Source organism: Argiope bruennichi, chromosome 11 (genome assembly GCF_947563725.1).
Source record: "Argiope bruennichi chromosome 11, qqArgBrue1.1, whole genome shotgun sequence".
NCBI classification, from domain to species: domain Eukaryota; kingdom Metazoa; phylum Arthropoda; class Arachnida; order Araneae; family Araneidae; genus Argiope; species Argiope bruennichi.
The window spans coordinates 80,309,774-80,329,367 of record NC_079161.1 but is presented as its reverse complement, the minus strand read 5'-3'; the positions used below and the strand labels follow the sequence as shown (position 1 = coordinate 80,329,367).

The window sequence follows — 19,594 nt, the reverse complement described above, 5'->3', positions numbered from 1 at the left end:
CTTTTTGTCGCCAATGTTGGAAAGACAAAGGACCATTTACCTGATATACCTTTATTATCCATTAGAGCTGTCTGTACAATTATCTTTCTTACTCGGAAGCTAACTGCGTTGAAATGCAATTTAACAGATTCGTAAAGATATGGCTAAGGAAAATAATCAGTTAATATAACTAAGTATTAAACAATGCGATCAATCGGTTATTATCACTACAATTCAATATGACAAATTGATTATTCATTTTTATTGTGCAAATATTTTTGCCGACAAGTTCATCACAATGACCGTCACATATTCATGATTTTATTTAATGACGATTGGCCATCTTTAAGGACGTTTTATTATTTCACTTTCACAAGAGTTCCTTGAATTAACTCTAAAGAACTTCTTGAAATATTGTTTGCAATTTTTCAGAGAATAAAAATATTTTCCGTTTAGAAATTTAGCAGAGAGGAAAATAAATGATAGTCCGAAGGTGCCAAGACATGACTATATGGAAAGTGGCATAAGACATCTAATCAAAATTTTGATAGCATTTTTGCAAATTTGGTGTAAAGACCGTACACCAAATTTCAACTGTCTAGCTCAAAGGACATCTTCCAAAAAGGTGCTTTTCGAACTCAGAGTTGTCTGAAACATAGAGATTCATCTAAATCTAGAGTTCGATATTTTTGAAGATTATTATATTTTCTTTGCACTACATATACAAGAATGTATAAATGCATCTTTATATCTATTTTTCTTACTCATAAAATGTTGTCCAGGGACAACCTGTTATTTAATAAAATACATGCCGCATAATTCACTTTTAAATAATTCACCAATTTTCTCCTATTCATAAATATCTTTATATGATACTTATACCATTTAACCGGAACAACTTAAAGATAATTTATGTGTGATTTTTTTTTATTTTATTTTTAAAAAATCGATTTATTTAAACAAAAAAGACATTTGGGGAGCTTCTTTCATTATTCGATCGTTTGGCATTCATTGTTATTCCTTCTACTTCATTTCAGTTTTAATATCTTGCATTTCTTTCCAATTTATGAGAATTCTTAAAAGGAATCTAGAATTAAAACCCGTCACTTGTTTAAATTCTTGAATTAAAGTCAAGAGAGAAAGCGAAGTTCTAGCACTCTTTCATCTCCCAAAGAACGAAATGAATCTTCTTTTCTTTTTTTTCTTCCTAGTTTTGGATTTATTTGTCTGATATTTCTTGTTGTTGTTTCTAATGACACTTGTCATTGACAAGCCCGCTGCCGAAGTCAGTTATTTTAAGCCGAGAGAGCGTCTCTTGCTTTTCAGTAGCGCCATCTATGGCCAAGAGTAAGTATTAGTTATTCAAGCTTCACGACCCTTTTCACGGGAAGGACTTCATTCTTGCATTCATCCATATCCATTCATTCATGCATTCACTCATCCACAGATCGTAATTTAGACCTGAATCAGAGAACGACCACCTCTGAGCCAGCACCCACAGTGGTATTACTATCGACATGGAGGGCTTTGTGGCTACGACGGTTTATACGTGTGTTTATACGTGTGCAAGCTACCACACACACGGAGAATCTTCGGCTGGTGAGGTTTGAACTCACAACCTATGCGAGGTATGCGAATCTATATTTACAAGGGTGGAATCTAACGTATAAGGGTTCGAATCTAACGTACGAATCTAACGTATAACGAACAAGGTATGCGAATCTAACGCCCTACCAACCAGGATATCCCGGCCTTGACATTTCTTAGTTTTCGTTAATGTATTTTCATTTGGATGACTAGAAGTTTCAGATTTTCTAAAAGGGAAATAAATCAATATACTTCAGTTCCATAAATTAAATGGAAATGATTGACAGATCCACATCTGTTCATGTATGCACCGTCGAAGAAATGAAATTATTATTTATTTATTTATTTATTTTTCTTTCTCGTATACGCAGTATGGAGAAAGTATAGTAAACGTCAAAAAATTAGAACCTGAGATTTTGATGAACATCCACGATATATAACTCTTTGAGTTCGAAAAACACATCTTTGGAAAATATTCGTTTCTCTTGGACAAAGATACCACAAAAACACTTTGAGCTAGACACTTTGAACTTGATATTTGATCTTTAAACTAAATCTGTAGATACCAAACAAATTTCAACATATTGTCTGTCGATTATTTTAGAAGCGTTTACTTTAGAATGATTTAAATGTATCATGTTTTGGTATGTGATTTCCTGTCTAGAAGTGTCAAATTTTTATTTCAGTAAATATAGAAAAATGCGTTCTAAAATACACATTTTAGAACGCATTTTTCAATATTAATTGAAATTTGGATACAATTTATGCATGCCATGTCTGTTTTTGGATACTATTACGCATGCCAGTTATTAATCGCCAAAAAAACCTCGCACAGGATCACACTATAGATACAGTAAAAATGTTAAATTCATATCAAAAGTTGATATTTCGTAACTATTACATGCCATTGCCGTGTAAGACGTTCTCAGGTATGAGACCGTTATAAGAGGATATGAGAGAAAGGTTTTCGGGGACCACTTCCGCTCGTTTTAGAATTATTGCTTTCAAAGAAACCAAGGAATTATTTTTCGATTTTCGGGTACTATTAACTTCTAATTAACATGCCAATAATGACATGATTGATTCAGTAAAAATGCTAAATTCATGCCAAAGGTTGCAATTGTACGCAAGTGCTAGGTGTTCTCTGGGTAAAACTTTTATTAGAAAATATGAAAAAAAATGTTAGCAAATAAAAGCAAGAACTATTTATTTCTTCAAATGGCAATTATCATGATACTGTTATTTTAAAAATGGTTGAATTTCGTTTCTTCAAATAGCATATTTTTTTGGCTAAATAAAATTCATCACATGCTATCTCGTGTAATATGTTTAATATAGTTACATTCTTCAGAAAATATAAAGCCATTATGTTTAAGCATATTTTTAAACATATCTAAAGCATTTTTAAGGTGTACGCACACACTTAAAACTTCGAAAATCGTTCAAAATATTGTATGTATTTTTATTGCTTCAAGATGTTCTGTGATCCTTTAGCTTTCAAACGATACCAAGATGTTGTCAGTATTCTGAATATTTCTCGAGTTATAATTATTTTTATTGAGGCACTTTCTCTAAAAACTCTAGTTTCGGTTTTTTTAAACTCATTTTATGAAGAATGATATTTTTCCACTCTGTTGCTTCATTCAAACAATCATAACTCAACAAGAAATCAACCAAATGCAATTATTTATATATCAAAATATTCTGTATGAAACAGTGGATGTTTTGTGCCTCAATCAAAGTTATATATATAGAAATAAATTTCTAATAGCTATTTAAATGTTAAAATGACAGAAAACTCTCGCTTTTTCTATTTATCGTTGATGAAAAAATTATAAAAAAAAAAAAACTATATATTTTTATAACTGAATTGAGACAGACAAAATAAAGACTAATATTAGGCATCATTTCCAACGAGAACAAATTAGAAATTCTGTACAAATTAGAATTTAAGATATCATGTTTCAAAAAATAGGCTTTTTTTCTCACTGAAATGAGTTTAAACATATTGTTACGAATCCTTGATGCGGCTTCCCAGCATAGTGAGTTCCATAGGAGATCCCAGAGCTTGGCGACAAACTTGGCGACCATTTGGCGACTTGGCGACGAATTTGGCGTCTTTGGCACCAAAATAGATTATACCCGAAACATCGAGAATTTTCCCGATCCGTCCAGTAGGAACGTAGTTACGCCTCGAACGTTCCTGATTGGTTGAGAGGCTTCTAGCCCGCCTTCTGAGATCTATAAAAGGAAGCACCCGCAGCTGCCGGGGAGTGGTGAATCGAGTGGTGAACCAGTGGTGAATTGAGTAGTCGGAAGCGACAGAGAAGAGTGGTCGTGGACCAATGAAGTCGTCGCAGTGGTGAATCGACGGTGAATTGAGTCGTGAACCAGTGGAGTTGAAGAGTAGTCGGAAGCGACGGTGAAGAAATCGTCTTGCAGGGACTAGCGGAGCAGCGACGGAGTAGAGCTGCTGTGTATACTGTTGTATGCTGCTCTGTATACTGTTGCATGCTGCACGTCTCGGCTGAAGATAATCATCTTCTGTGCTGTATATAGTTGTCGTCTTTGTGCTGTCCTGTGTGTCTTCGTGTAAATAAACGTCGTTGTTTTATTTTCTACTGCCGCCTGCTGATTGAGTGTCCTCCACATCATATAACATTCACTATCCAAAGGAACCCCGGGAAAATTTCGTAACAATATATTAATGAGCTACTGTAGAAAAATTGGATTTTTAAAGTTAAATTTTTTTTTTTTTTAAAAAATCTTCTAGTGTGAACGTACACTTTAACCGAATAAATATGATTAATCGATATACTCTGCATAGAATCACCGACTCATTTAGAATTTTGCAGTCCCATGATTGGTTTAATTTATTTTCAAATCGTAACCATGTCTTTGACGTAGTATATATAACAAATTTCCGCCACTTAAACCAAAATTCAAAATAAATAAATAAAACAATAAATATCAAAGGAAAGAAGTATAAATTATAAATTATTTGCAAATAATACATGTTAATCCATAGCTCTAAAATTAATGTATTCATATTTACTTTTAGTGTATTGCTGTTATATGAAATGATTTTTGTTGCTATGAATTGCTATAATATGAATATGTTCTTGGCCATTCTCTGTATTTTAGCATTTTAGACCGTAGAAAATTTATATAAATTGAGCATATCAATTTTGAATTATATAAATAATTTTGAAACGTTTCTACAAAGTTCATTTTTTACCTATAACGTCTTCCTGACTTTTTTGTTTATTATTTACAGTAATTCAGATGCTGCATTCATAAAAACTAATTGAAATCAAAGTTTTGATTCTGATGAGAAAATATACCTTTTTTTTATTTTGGCATAGTTTCAAAAATATTTTATATCATCTATATTTTTTTTAAATTATGAGCCTTGAAACAGTTTCGAAAACTTTGTAGCTTTTTAGTAAAAAGGTAGAAAATGATTCTGAAAAATATGCTTACTTCATTTCAATCATAAAAATCAATAATTATTTTATTTAAAATTTTCTTTTTTTTTTAATTTTTAAATATAGAACTGCTTAATTCAGAATATATTTCGTAGACTATTATTTTTAAAATATGCATATTTTAATTTATCTAAATTTTCTAAAAATTCTACATGAGAAGGCATCTCCTTGGCATTTATTTGATACAAATTTTATTTTAAAGCTAAATCGTACAAATAAGAAACAATGAATTAAAGTATTGATATACAGGGTGTTTATAAAGTCCCGGACCCATTTTGATGTTTAATAACTCATAAAATAATAAAGATATAAACAAACTTATGGCATTTATTGATGGAATAACTCATATATTTTCCTTTTCAGGTTTGAATATTTTTACTTTTGTAAATATCGTCTGCGCGTGTGGTTAATTTCAGATAATTTCATTTTCCAGTCTAAATATCTGTATTTTTCTAAATATCGTCTGCTTATTAATTGCATTTCTCTCTCTTTTGTTTTTGGCAACTATTGCAATGTTATGTTTACTTTTGATGTGTTTGTTCTATGTAGTACTTTTGTATGTGATGTTTTATTCGAGCGGATATTAAGGAGAATGCATACACCACAAGAGAAAGCACAGATTTTATGGTGGTTTATAGAAACGAAATCGATAGTGCAAGCACAGAGAAATTTCAGAAGAATTTACCAAAAAGATCCTCCATCCAAAAACAGCATCTTGCGGTGGAAAAAGAATTTTCTAGAAATTGGAAGTATCGAAGATAAGAAACGTTCCAGACGTCCTTGCACAAGTGATTTTGATGTTGAGCGTGTCAGAGAGACATTTTTACACAATCCTAGAATATCTGTGAGATCAGCGGCAACAGAATTGGATATGCCAATTTCGACGGTGTACAAGGTTATTAAGAAAAAATTAAGACTGCATGCATACAAAGTTCAAATTGTTCAAGTTTTGGAACCGAACGATAGGCCTAGGAGGATGGCCTTTGCAACAGATATGCTAAGAAGGATAGAAGATGCTGCTGATTTTCTGAAGAGCATAATGTTCTCCGACGACGCATCCTTTCATGTTTCTGGCATTGTTAATCGCCATAATGTGCGCAAATGGCTCTGTGGATGCCGACATGCTTGTCGCTACCTGGCGTGAAATTGACTATCGACTAGATATTCTCCGTGCGACGAAGTGGGCACACGTGGAAGTTCACTGACAAGGGTCATGAAACTTTTTGAGTCTATTTAACCATTTATGTTATTAATTTAAATCTATATCTTTATTATTTTATGAGTTATTAAACATCAAAATGGGTCCAGGACTTTATAAACACCCTGTATAATTGCAGTAATTTAAAATTTCTTCACTCAACCTGATTTAAATTTATATGATCTACACATTGAAACTTTTATCTATGTTTATAATACAGCCTAACAATAACCTAATTTTATAAATATATTTTCAAAAATAAAAGATTGAAAAGCATTTTAAAAACTCTCGTCATTTTAAATATAAGCCAAACTCTTTTAGATTAATTCCATTTCGGTTCATCTGGATTTGAAAAAAAAGAATCCTTTATTTTTTTTTCATTTAATTTTTCACGGGAAAAAATGCCGATCATTTTAAATGGGAAATTTCTTCGACGAGCTTTACTAACATTCGATCGTTTGCCATTCATTTTAAATTCATCCCAAAATTAATTTCTCCCAATTCTTTCATCTTTAGGCGAATTCTAAGAGAGAATATGACATTAAATAAAAGCATTTCGCTCTTATTTAATTTCTTCTTTTCTTCCAAAATTCTTGAAGTTTAGAGAAATGAGGAGAAAACGAAATCGTGACGCTCGTTCATCTGCAAAAGAACGAAATAAATCTGCTCTTCTTAATTTTCTTAACTCGCTTTTATTCTCCAAGATATTTTTTTCTTTCTTTTCTCTGTTTTTGTAACATAATTACATTTGGATTGCTAACAACTTTATTTTTTAATAAAAGTCTGTAAGGAATGATACATTTCACTTTAATAAGATAATCAGAAATCAATGATATTTTTCTTTATTACTACAAATAAAAGCAAACGATAAAATAAATGTTTGAACGATATAAAAAATATAGTTTACAGATAAAATATCTAAGTTTTCAAATTATCGTTTTCCTGATGAAGTTGTTTTGGACACGGTTAAAATTTATTTTGCTATTAGTTCACTTTTCTAAAAGGAATCCTTGAAAAATTATTTGGATTTCAAAAATTTATTATTATTATTACTTTTTAGTTTTTCGAGAAAGAAAAGAAATCGTGTACTTAAAATATTTTTTTTAGAAATGTTTCTCTTAAAATATTTATCGAAACAAATTGAAATCTAAAATTTTCAAAATATAGTCGATATGATACTGTTATAAGTAAGTATTAATAAACAAGTTTAAAAGGGATAGTCCAACTGGATGGCAGAAAAGTATTCTATCATCTCAGAATTCCTTGCAGATTATAAAAGTCAATGTATGGGTTTTTTATTATTATTCTTTAGTTTTTATCTTTCCTTCGTTCTTTACAATTTTTTTTTGTTTAATTTTCTAAAATAAAAACGATTTGTAAAGAATAAATTATTTTATTTCTTTGTAACAAAAATAAATATACTTGTAAAATTCCCTTCATGGTTTTCTTTTATTATTTTTAGACATTTTTTGGATATTTTTGAACTAAAATATGTTAATAAATAACTCTATAACAGTATATAGATTAAGGAAACAACCACACCTCAATATTACATGAATTAAAATAATTTAAATTTTTCACAATTCAAAAAAATAACGCTACATAATTTCAATCACAAAATTACCAAACGATAATTATTTACAAAATTATATATAGAATAATATGCAGCTGTGATATGCATAAAAAAAAATTAAAAAAACTCTTTCTTATCTTTTTAAAAAACCAAATAAAAAAATAAATATAATAAATTGAAATGGCAACCATCGTGATAATGTTATTTTAAGTTTAGATTAAACTTATTTTGTTATTACATGACTAATCTAAATAAAATATCTGAACCATTTTCTCATTTAATAAATGAACTATTGCTATTACTTTTTTAGAAACAGAAAATGCTTGCTTAAAGATATCTTTTGAAAATATCTAAGATATTTTTGATTCAATAAATATATCCTTAGAAGCTATAATTGTGTTTCGAATCGAATTGCATTTTGCAAATGTTACAAACCACATGCTTAGAGTATTTTATTTACTCCGAAATCCTAAGGCAAATTGAACAAAAAATAGTGAAGTAATATGAAATGAGTTTTTGAAAATATTGCTTTCATAATATTAAAAAAAAAAAGCAATTTATTCATAAATAATATTCTCTTAATCCTAAAATTTCTAATCTAATCTTATCTAAAAAAATTAAATCTATTTATTTATGATTTTAATAGCCGACTTTGGTGACTAGCTGGTTCATAATGAAAATAGGATGTGTTTAATTTTAAAAAAACTCTTTATATATATAACAAATGTACATTATTTCTTTAGTAAAGTAAACGTTTGCCTAAGATTTGATATAAACAATAAATCTTGATATTTTAATAGCTTTGCACCTGTTCTTTTATTATGTACATGAACATTACTGATGGAATTGAGTGTAATTGCATTACAATTACTATCCAAATAATTCATCTTATTAACTTCGCATTCTAGAGCGCATGCTTGAATAGTTGGATCAAATATGTTTGTATCTATCTTTTGTTAATGAATTCAATTTGTTCTGCATTCTGGTCTTTTTTATGCTGTATCGGAGCTTGAAAAATAATTGCCCATGGGAAAAAAATCCTCTGCCTGACTACTATATATATATAAAATTTAAGCACTAAGAATAAAAGATAAAGAAATACGTCAGTCCACATCGCGAAAAAAGAGCAGAAGTGGGCAAAATTTTTCCCTTCAATGATTTTACTATAAGATTTTGATTGTTATTTCATTGACAATGTAGGCAAGGGAATCTTAGGTATCTATAAAGGAAAGTTGTGAGCACTAAGGAATTTTATCCCTTTATTCGGAAAGTGAGAAAACACTGAAATGAGCAGTTTCATAGAGCACGTGTATGATAAATTAAATAAAAAGTGGGGAATAAGAGAACATTTTAGAAGGAAGTTAACATGGGCTAAATAAAGATAAAAAGCTTGGAAATTAATAAATTAATTAAGATTTAAATTAGATTAAGATATATAATATCACGGGTTGTATATTGATATTGTGAGAGCTATTTGTTAACTTCAGTTTGCAAGTTATTGAGCCCCATTGGCGATTCGTTTAATGCTGAAAGTATAATATTCCCATGATGAGAACATAACATTTGCCGATTGATTCAAAACGATTCAATTCTTCGGATTCAAAAGTCAAAGCCCGTCATTGAGAATATTCTTTCATCATATCTCTAATATCTAAATATTGATTCAATTTTTCAAGTTTAGCCGCCAACATTATAGCTTCACGATCAGCATTTCTTTTTAAATTGGCAGAAACTCGCTCGGTCTTTCTTCGGATTTTTTTTTTCATCTGATATTGTTGGAAGCTCCGTTAATATTTTTTAAAAACAATGCAGTGTTACCATGTGTATTCCTTAGTTATTCAGACAACTGCCTGCCGAGAGACAAAAAATTTCTATTGCACGTAAAAGGTAAACAAACCGGAAAGTTACTTATTAGTGTTACAACAAAGGAATGTGTCTAAAAAGTAAAATTAACAATAATATTGTTTGTTTATTTGGTGTTAATTAATGCTTTACCTTCCTTTTTTTGTTACCAATTCACCGTCAAGTGCATTATAAATACTTACTATAACTTAATAATTATTTTCATTAAATATTTCAGGCAATATTGGTGAAATAAACCTTAAATGCCATGGATCAGGTGACTCGCTGTCTACGAATCACATAGCGAATAAAATGTTATGTTTACTTTATAGGATTGGGACATGGGTGTGTCTCTTTGTATAAGTTTTTAAAACTTGCTATTTTTTTCTATGTGTGTAGGGGGGGGGGGGGATAAGTCTTTGAACATTCCCAATATCCATTTGTTGAAGGGGAAAAAAGATATTTTGAAGCATTTAAAAAAACAAAAGCATTTTATGATGTTTTGACACACGTCTTCTCGTTGCTTTCCTTAACTTTTGCGAAAAACGAATTACATTCTTCTCTTATAAATAACTTGTGGGTTTTTTTCCCCTTTTTTCATTTGAACATGTCAAAATAGTTTTTGAAACGTGAATCTATGTCTTCTAAATCGTCATCCATTGTGTCGTAGTAAAATTTGCTAAAATAACTAGTCTAAGTTGTGAAAAACAGTAATATAAACGCCAAAAACTGACAACGAAGGAATCGAAAGCCTAACTTGTAAAATAAACAATCAACTGATATTGTCTAGCTGTTGCAACACACATAAAAAAACCCGCAAAAAATTGGCATTGACCAAACTTCATTGGTCATTATTAATAATAATCAATTAATATGATAAATGCTCATAAATTATTCACTTTTACCGGCTTATTTGGTTACTATTGGGGTGGTAACATTATAAGCCAGTCAACAACTTCCGGAGAAGAGTGTACACTTTTGTCTAGTGGCTTTGTTACTCGGCTATGAACCCAAACGTTGCGAGTTCGAACCTCAAACATGCACACTATTAATAATGACCGGTTAGTATTGATAATAACCGATATATTAAATAATGTATGATTTCATAAAAGTAGTAAACAACTTACAACTTCAAATAACTATTTTAACTAAGACACGAATTTGCCATCTGGTATATTAGCGATACTGAAAATATATCTAATAAAAAAAAATGGCAAAGATTAACGTCCCACTGTGAAAGTAAAAGAAAATGGTTCGATTCAGCGGAAGATAACATTCAAAGAGAAATATTTCATTTACGGCTGCTGATATCATATCACCTTTGATCTCCATTGAGAACTGCATACGTTCCGACCAGACCAGGTACCTCTTTATCCCCTCTTGCTATGCATTTTTCTTCCCTCTCATTTTCAAATATCTTGACGTCCAGATAGTGGATAAGAGAATATATCCGTTCCACAACTTGACGAATAGAGCGAGTGACACAACAGCCCATTTATATATCCATGCAATTTTTTTTAAATCAAACCTGAATAGCAAAAATGAAATTAAAAAAAAAAAACTTTTTCAACTGAAGAACAGAATTGTTTGACCTCAAAATCCATTCCACAACCTAGGATTCCTCACCTGTAAAAGACCCCCATCTTCCTTTTCGAAATCAGAAGTAAGAATTAGTGCTGAAGAATGGCGAATCCCGCCAAAGAGGGATTTTATCCCATTCCAGAAAGAAGTGAAAACGGGAAAAGTTTCAACCGAAAAAGGATACTCAACTACAAACAGTCATGTGTCAGGCAATTCATTTTCATCTGGGTTGCCATGACGACTGAATGTGGTGGATTTCCAACAGAGCTTCTGATCTCTTGCGGCTTTTTTTCAATTATCATTAAATCTATTTGTCTTGTATTGGGTTTAATGAGGCAAATTGGAAGCTTTGCTGTACATTGATGTATTCTTGCTAAAAAAAGTAATGAATGCATCTTTATATATCATTTGAGGCCGACAATTTTATAGGTGTTTTGGATGTATTTAATGAGACAATATGTCAAATAATTAAATAATGCGAATCAAACTTTTTCCTTTCTTCAATATTCCGCATTCGTCACTTTTTAAAGAGTCTTTGGTTAGTTTAAAATAAATATATATGAAAAAAGTTGAGAAAAACACTAGCAATTTAAAAGAATACATGAATTTTTGTATAATAGATTTTCATATAGATGGATATCATGATATCAACTCCAAAAGATTTATTCTGGCAAAATTCTATCATTTATTAAGAGTCAAGCCTATATGGATGCCCTTTTTATTTACCTAAGATATCCGAAATCATCTTTATACAGATGGTCAAGCATGAAGAGGATCTTTTAAGGTATATTTCTTGTATCATCTAAAACTGTATAAAAAATGAGTACTTGTTAGTTGTAAAGCTACCAAAAAACGCCAAGAAAAAATTTCGCTAAATTGGAGATTTCAATCTTCAAACTATATAGCATGTGATTCGCGCGTTCAAATTTTTTCATAATAAATAATGATGCACTTGAATATATTTTTATAATTCGGCAAAAATTTTCCTTTACACTTTTTGGCCCTCTTAGAACCGAAAAGTGCCAAAAAATGTAGCAACGTATTTAAAATTCATTGACCGAAAAATGCTAGTTTTCTATTTGTACGATGCTAATTCACAAAGACAGAAGCGGCCCAAGCTATAAATTTACAGAAAAGCACCGTGATCAGAAAGGAATGAGACGAAACGAATGCTGTTCTAGTACTATATGATTAGAAATTCAATTCAAATTCGCATTCATATTTCAATTAGCAAATAGATCATTCAAAAAGTTCTTACCTGTCAGAAAGGAATTGGAGGCAACGAATGAATTTTCCATATTTTATTTCAGAAGCAGCTAGCACATTTATCCAGGAACAGAGCACACAAACACGAAACCAACACAACTAGACATCACATCATACACATAGAGATTGACTCAATATGAACAAATCCATGAGAGGCTTATAGTGCCATTGGGCAGAAAAAACTTGGACTTTAAGGATGCAAATAAAGTTTTAACACTATGTATGGTTCTTACATTTTTAACATACGCTAATTGATTCCAAGCTTTGCCCTCGTAATTAGCGAGAAATACAAAAAAAAACACCAATCATCTGGTGATTCCTCATTAACAGGTAATCGTTGAACAAGAATAAATCAGTAATTTATCAAAAAATTACCAAGTGATCCGAATTTGTTTATGTATTCTTAGATATTAAAAAAAACTTAAATAATACTTGCCATCTTTTGATTTTGAGTTCAAGTTTTAATTTGATTAACCGTATTTTAAAGAAACTAGGCGATTGCTAGATATTTCAAGCCGTTCTGAATATAGGAACATTCTATGTTTGCACGCCATCAAAAGTACAATAAACTGTATGCTCCTTCGAATTTACATGAATGTATGAAGAGCATTACGCTGAAGCTTTCTGTGCATCCATCTAGGAAGCTTACATCCATACCTGTTGAAGCTTCCTGTGCAAGCCTATTAGCAGTAATTCCATAGCGTCTCGCTATCGCATTCATACTTCCTGTGGCATCTTGAATACATGTGACAGCTATAGTTGAGGAAACCTTCTGTTTTTCTTTGCATACTTAATGACTCAGTGAACTATGTACTGAGATGCATATCAAAAATTTGTATTAAGGTCATCTCAAAAGTCATATTTGGTCAACATAGGTCCTAATCCTGCCCTAGTTCATTCGGAATCCACATAAATTATTTGAGTTCTTACCAAATTTATCAAGTACTATGCCATATATTTACCATGTCATATAAATAAGTCTAAGAATCCACAAGCATGTACTGAGATACGTATCATGTAGCCAGGTTATCTCTAAAATCATCTCAAATCGTGGTTAGTCTTATCCTCTCTAGTCCGTTACAAATCCATAAAAATTGTCTGAGCTCGGTTCCGATTTATCAAGTACTATGCCATACATGGTAGATGAATATTTCATGGAATTTTCCACGGAACTGTCAGTGAATCATCAAGATGTACTGAGATGCATATCAAAATTATGCATCGAGATCATCTCTAAAGTCATCCTATGTCGTCCTAGGTCCTCTCCAAGACAAAATCCTCATAAATCCTCAGAGCTCTGACCAGATTTATCAAGTACTATGCTAGATATTTATCATATCATACAGATAAGTCGATATTTGATAGAATTTGCCACTGAAATGTCAGTAAATCATCAAGTATGTACAGAGATGCATATCAAAAATATGTGTCCAGGTTATCCCTAAAATCATCTTAACTCGTCGTAGGTCTTATCCTCCCTGGTTCGTTAAGGATCCTCATAAACTGTGCAAGCTTAGTTCAGATTTATCAAGTTCTATGATATATATTTATCATATCATATAGATAAGTCCTAATTTGATGGTATTTGGTGCGAAAGTGCTAATGAATCAACAAATATGTACTGGCATGCATATTATATATCCAGATTATCTCTAAAGTCATCTTAAGTTGTCGTAGTTTTTATCCTCCCTGGTTCCTTACGAATCCATTGAAATCGTCTAAGCTCGGCTCAGATTTATCAAGTACTATGCCATACATGGTAGATGAATATTTCGATAAATTTTTAATGAATCATCAAATATGTACTGAGATGCCTATCAAAATACGCATCTAGGTCATCTCTAAAGTCATCCTAGGTCATGCTAAGTCCTATCTTAGACAGAATCCTCTTAAAACGTCTGAGCTCTGACCAGATTTATCAAGTACTATGCCATACATGGTAGATGAATATTTCAAAAAATTTCATAAATTGTTAATGAATCATCAAATATGTACTGAGATGCCTATCAAAATATGCATCTAGGTCATCTCTAAAGTCATCCTATGTCGTGCTAGGTCCTATCTTAGACAGAATCCTCATGAAACGTCTGAGCTCTGACCAGATTTATCAAGTACTATGCCATACATGGTAGATGAATATTTCAAAAAATTTCATAAATTGTTAATGAATCATCAAATATGTACTGAGATGCCTATCAAAATACGCATCTAGGTCATCTCTAAAGTCATCCTAGGTCGTGCTAAGTCCTATCTTAGACAGAATCCTCTTAAAACGTCTGAGCTCTGACCAGATTTATCAAGTACTATGCCATACATAGTAGATGAATATTTCAAAAAATTTCATAAATTGTTAATGAATTATCAAATATGTATTGACATGCCTATCAAAATATGCATTTAGGTCATCTCTAAAGTCATCCTATGTCGTGCTAGGTCCTATCTTAGACAGAATCCTCTTAAAACGTCTGAGCTCTGACCAGATTTATCAAGTACTATGCCATACATAGTAGATGAATATTTCAAAAAATTTCATAAATTGTTAATGAATTATCAAATATGTATTGACATGCCTATCAAAATATGCATTTAGGTCATCTCTAAAGTCATCCTATGTCGTGCTAGGTCCTATCTTAGACAGAATCCTCTTAAAACGTCTGAGCTCTGACCAGATTTATCAAGTACTATGCCATACATAGTAGATGAATATTTCAAAAAATTTCATAAATTGTTAATGAATTATCAAATATGTATTGACATGCCTATCAAAATATGCATTTAGGTCATCTCTAAAGTCATCCTATGTCGTGCTAGGTCCTATCTTAGACAGAATCCTCTTAAAACGTCTGAGCTCTGACCAGATTTATCAAGTACTATGCCATACATAGTAGATGAATATTTCAAAAAATTTCATAAATTGTTAATGAATCATCAAATATGTACTGAGATGCCTATCAAAATACGCATCTAGGTCATCTCTAAAGTCATCCTAGGTCGTGCTAAGTCCTATCTCAGACAGAATCCTCTTAAAACGTCTGAGCTCTGACCAGATTTATCAAGTACTATGCCATACATAGTAGATGAATATTTCAAAAAATTTCATAAATTGTTAATGAATCATCAAATATGTACTGAGATGCCTATCAAAATACGCATCTAGGTCATCTCTAAAGTCATCCTAGGTCGTGCTAAGTCCTATCTCAGACAGAATCCTCTTAAAACGTCTGAGCTCTGACCAGATTTATCAAGTACTATGCCATACATGGTAGATGAATATTTCAAAAAATTTCATAAATTGTTAATGAATCATCAAATATGTACTGAGATGCCTATCAAAATACGCATCTAGGTCATCTCTAAAGTCATCCTAGGTCGTGCTAAGTCCTATCTTAGACAGAATCCTCATGAAACGTCTGAGCTCTGACCAAATTTATCAGTACTATGCCATATATGATATTTGGATATTTCATTGAATTTGATCGGACCTGTGATTATTTAGATTGAAATCGAGAGATTATTGGTAACTTCTTGGGCACAGAAATCGTAGATTCTAGACCCAGTTCCATCACAGATGCATGTGTCATGCATTTGCTTACTGTTAACTTGTAGATATATCTTCCGTTGCACATGGAACATCCTAATTTTGTATAATAATGGTTTATAAGAACAGATACCGTTTTCATTATGATTAAAATTACGGACTTATTATAAAGACCATCACAAATAAATATATATTATTGAGAGTACATATAATTAAAATTTAAAAAAATACTTCAATTTAGGCTGCATATCGTCGGAAGTTTTCAAAAATGAATTCCCAAACTGTAATCCTGAGATAAGTTTTTCTTGAACTCACTGGTAGGTAGCGCCAAAGATATGGAATTTAAATTTATTATCATTAATGATAAGTTCATAACTGAGGTCTAAAAATATTCAAATGTTGCACTAATATCAAGAAATCATAAATATATTATATTCCAAAACATTAGCGCAAAAGAGAGTGAAATTAAAATCGATTTCAAAATTTCTTGTTTGCAATCATAGAATAAATCAAGTTAAATATGCATTTAAATAGAACATTGAAAGATAGTAGTCATTACATTGAGGTCCTGATATATTTTTGTCTCTTCATAAATGTATAATATTCAAAACTGAAACTATTGTAGCGAGTTGAATGGTGCGAGGATAGAGCCTGGGACCTTATGGTTCGCAGTCCAGTAACATGACCATGATTCAAAAGCAATTGCTTAGGTAGCGTAGTTGTTAACAGGCTTATAAGCTATTCACCACAAACTCTCCCTCCAGTGAGTCGGAGGTGAGACGATCGATATGGCTGTTGATTCTAATGCGCCTGTACCCATTTGAGTAGCGCCAAGCGTTATGGCGAGCATGTGTGGGTGAGTGGTTGCTGTTGCTGCGTCAAGTGAGTCTGACGACTTTGGTTGCGGGTAGATGGCGCCACAACAGCTGTACGAAGGTTGGAGGTTCGTCGTCCGAGGTCACCAATGTAGCGAATTGAATGGCGCGAGGATAGGACCTGGGACCTTATGGTTCGCAGTCCAGTAATATGACCATTTAACAAAAGCAATTGCTCGGGTAATTTTTAACTGGCTTATAAGCTATACTATAATTGTAAACAGTATGAATCTGTAAGAGTCATACTGCATGATTGAAAAAAACTTCATTTTAAATTTTAGAAATTCCTGATATGAAAATTTAATAAATAGTGCACGAACAGTTTTTATAACATATATTATTTATTATTATTATTAAGATTACGTCTTCTTCTTTTTTTAATTATTATGCATATGTTTCTACTGCAAATTTTGTGAATTTTTCAAAATGGAAACTACTAATTATATTTATTTAATTCATTAAATTATTATTTAATGACTCTAATTTCTTTCTTTCATTTTTAGGTAAGTGAAAGTTTGTGTGGATTATGGTTAACCAACGGTATGTACCATCTTTGAATAGTTTGAAAAATTCGATAAAAATATATAGTTGTGTAAGAAATGCAGACCAAATTTAATCCGTCCAAAATGTACTAGCCTTTTTTATTCTCAGGCAGACGAACATTATTCCAAAATTCTTCTTTCTTTAGGTTAAGAAGTCTAAAATATAGAGTCTCCCATAGCCGCAGAATCGAATTTTCAGTAAATTACAATTCTTCCTCTTAAACAAAAGCTAATACAATTAAATGGATACATTTTACAATATCAAATAAATTTCCATTCCTCCTTTAAGCGAAGAAATAGTTAGAAAAACTAGAACAAAAAATTTACAGCGAAATAAAATACTTTCCTAAAGTTTAATAATTTTTCAACAATATAAAATTATAACACTCCAGATGGCAAATTATTAAAAGAATAAAACTAAGTCTTATTCTTTTAAAAATTAAATGGAGAATAAATAACAGTTAAATGTGCTATTGAAAGAGTGAAGAACTCAAACTATGTTTCACTAATATAATATAAAGTAAATTACAGCCATTTCGAGAGAAAAAAATGAAAGATGAAAAAGTATTTGATGTATAAAATGTATTAGATGTATAGTATTTGATGAGCATTACATTCTTACTACCAAGTATATTCTCTTTATTTTTTTTAATTTCTTAGATTTCTCATTTGTAAAATGTGTTGCATAATATAGAATTGCTTATGTATTTGCTTTGTAATATGATTAAAACAAAAAAAAAATCCCTACTTAAATCCCTGTTTCTATAAAGCCTTTTTTGTTTTACAAAATCTCAAATGTAATGAAAGTAGTAAAATATCTTAAAAAATTGTTGCTGTCTTTCTATCTATTTTTGAACCGCTTTTATTTAACCTTACTTGCTTCACGTTTGAGATTTTATAATCGATTTTAGATTTATTTCTTGATATGATACAATTTGCAGTCCTCTACTGAATGCTTTTTTTAATGAGTTTTGAACGTGTTGAACAAATACTATTCCTAAAATGCTTAATCAAGGCAAAGTGGTTGGTGAAGCTAAAGATTGCAGTTTAACTTCAACGACTTCAATCCAAGAAACCAAAACATGTGATTTAGAATTATCTTAGTGAAAGACCACTCGCTTAGGTTTAGGAAGTTTACACGCTTCTGATCAATGTCTTGTTCTAAATTGTCCAGCTGGCTATATATTTAATTTCATTCAATGTTCAGTAAGGCAATAACAGCTCGTAATGCAAAATACTTATCTCATACCAGTTGTAGCTGAACAAGATTTTCTGAAAAAGGATTTTGGCGTTTGGGGACGGTTGATAGCTGCTATCTCGAATAACTCTATAGCCATTTTTGATCAATATTCTACAAAATTATCTATTTCTTCTCGTCCATTATCATGTCCTTTAAACCTGAATTCATTTCGTTGTATTTTAACTATAAATTTCACTGGGAAGTAATGTTCATTTAATTCTATCAATACTGAAATGCCCCAAACGCTCATTCGACAAAATTATGGCAAGCGCCCGAGTAGTCTGGATATCACTGAGAATTTCCTTTTCCCCTCTTTCGTTAAGTGTAATTGAGTGAATGCTTATGGCCTGTGCTTTGCTTATAGGGGATGCTCGCTCAGATAGGCTTAGGAGGAAAGGAATTTTCTGAGCATTTTCAAGGGATATGCGAGTATATATTTGCTTAGAAGCCATCAGCTGCGCGGGGTTCTTTCTTTTATATCAACTCTTAAATGCATGGGCAATCATTGATCTTTTCGAGGAGGATAGGGAAAATTATTCTCATCTTTGAATGAGTCACTCGGGCATTCCAGTATTCTGACATACCTGAATTTAAATGATCTTAGGAATCAGAGGGTTAAAGATTAAATTTTGGGTACTTAAAAGTCAGAATGTCTACTTATACCAAATAGAATCAAATGCTTGAGTTTTATTGAACCTTCGGATCACTCTGCTCTTTATCAGTTATATATTGATTATTTATAATATATATCTGATTTGGTTTCATCAATCACTAATAACCTACAAGAAAGTTACCTGCCTTAAAGATGGGTATCAAACAGTTTGAATTTTCCAACTCAATTTGCTCTGTTCATGTGCTAATAGCATTGTATATAACAAGTATTTT

General features: G+C 31.3%; 1 protein-coding gene across 2 annotated transcripts in view; it reads left to right on the top strand.

The window, feature by feature from the left end:
- The window catches only part of LOC129956927 (uncharacterized), a 769,878-nt gene that overhangs the window by 449,719 nt on the left and 300,565 nt on the right, over positions 1-19,594 (top strand). The window contains exon 2 of one of the 2 annotated variants that reach the window (XM_056068981.1): positions 17,431-17,467. The exons of the other annotated variant lie outside the window; for it this stretch is intronic. Within the exon in view, the coding sequence (XP_055924956.1) occupies positions 17,454-17,467 (14 nt within the window). The 5' untranslated portion in view covers positions 17,431-17,453. The remainder of the gene's footprint in view (positions 1-17,430; positions 17,468-19,594) is intronic. 2 annotated transcript variants of the gene reach the window in all.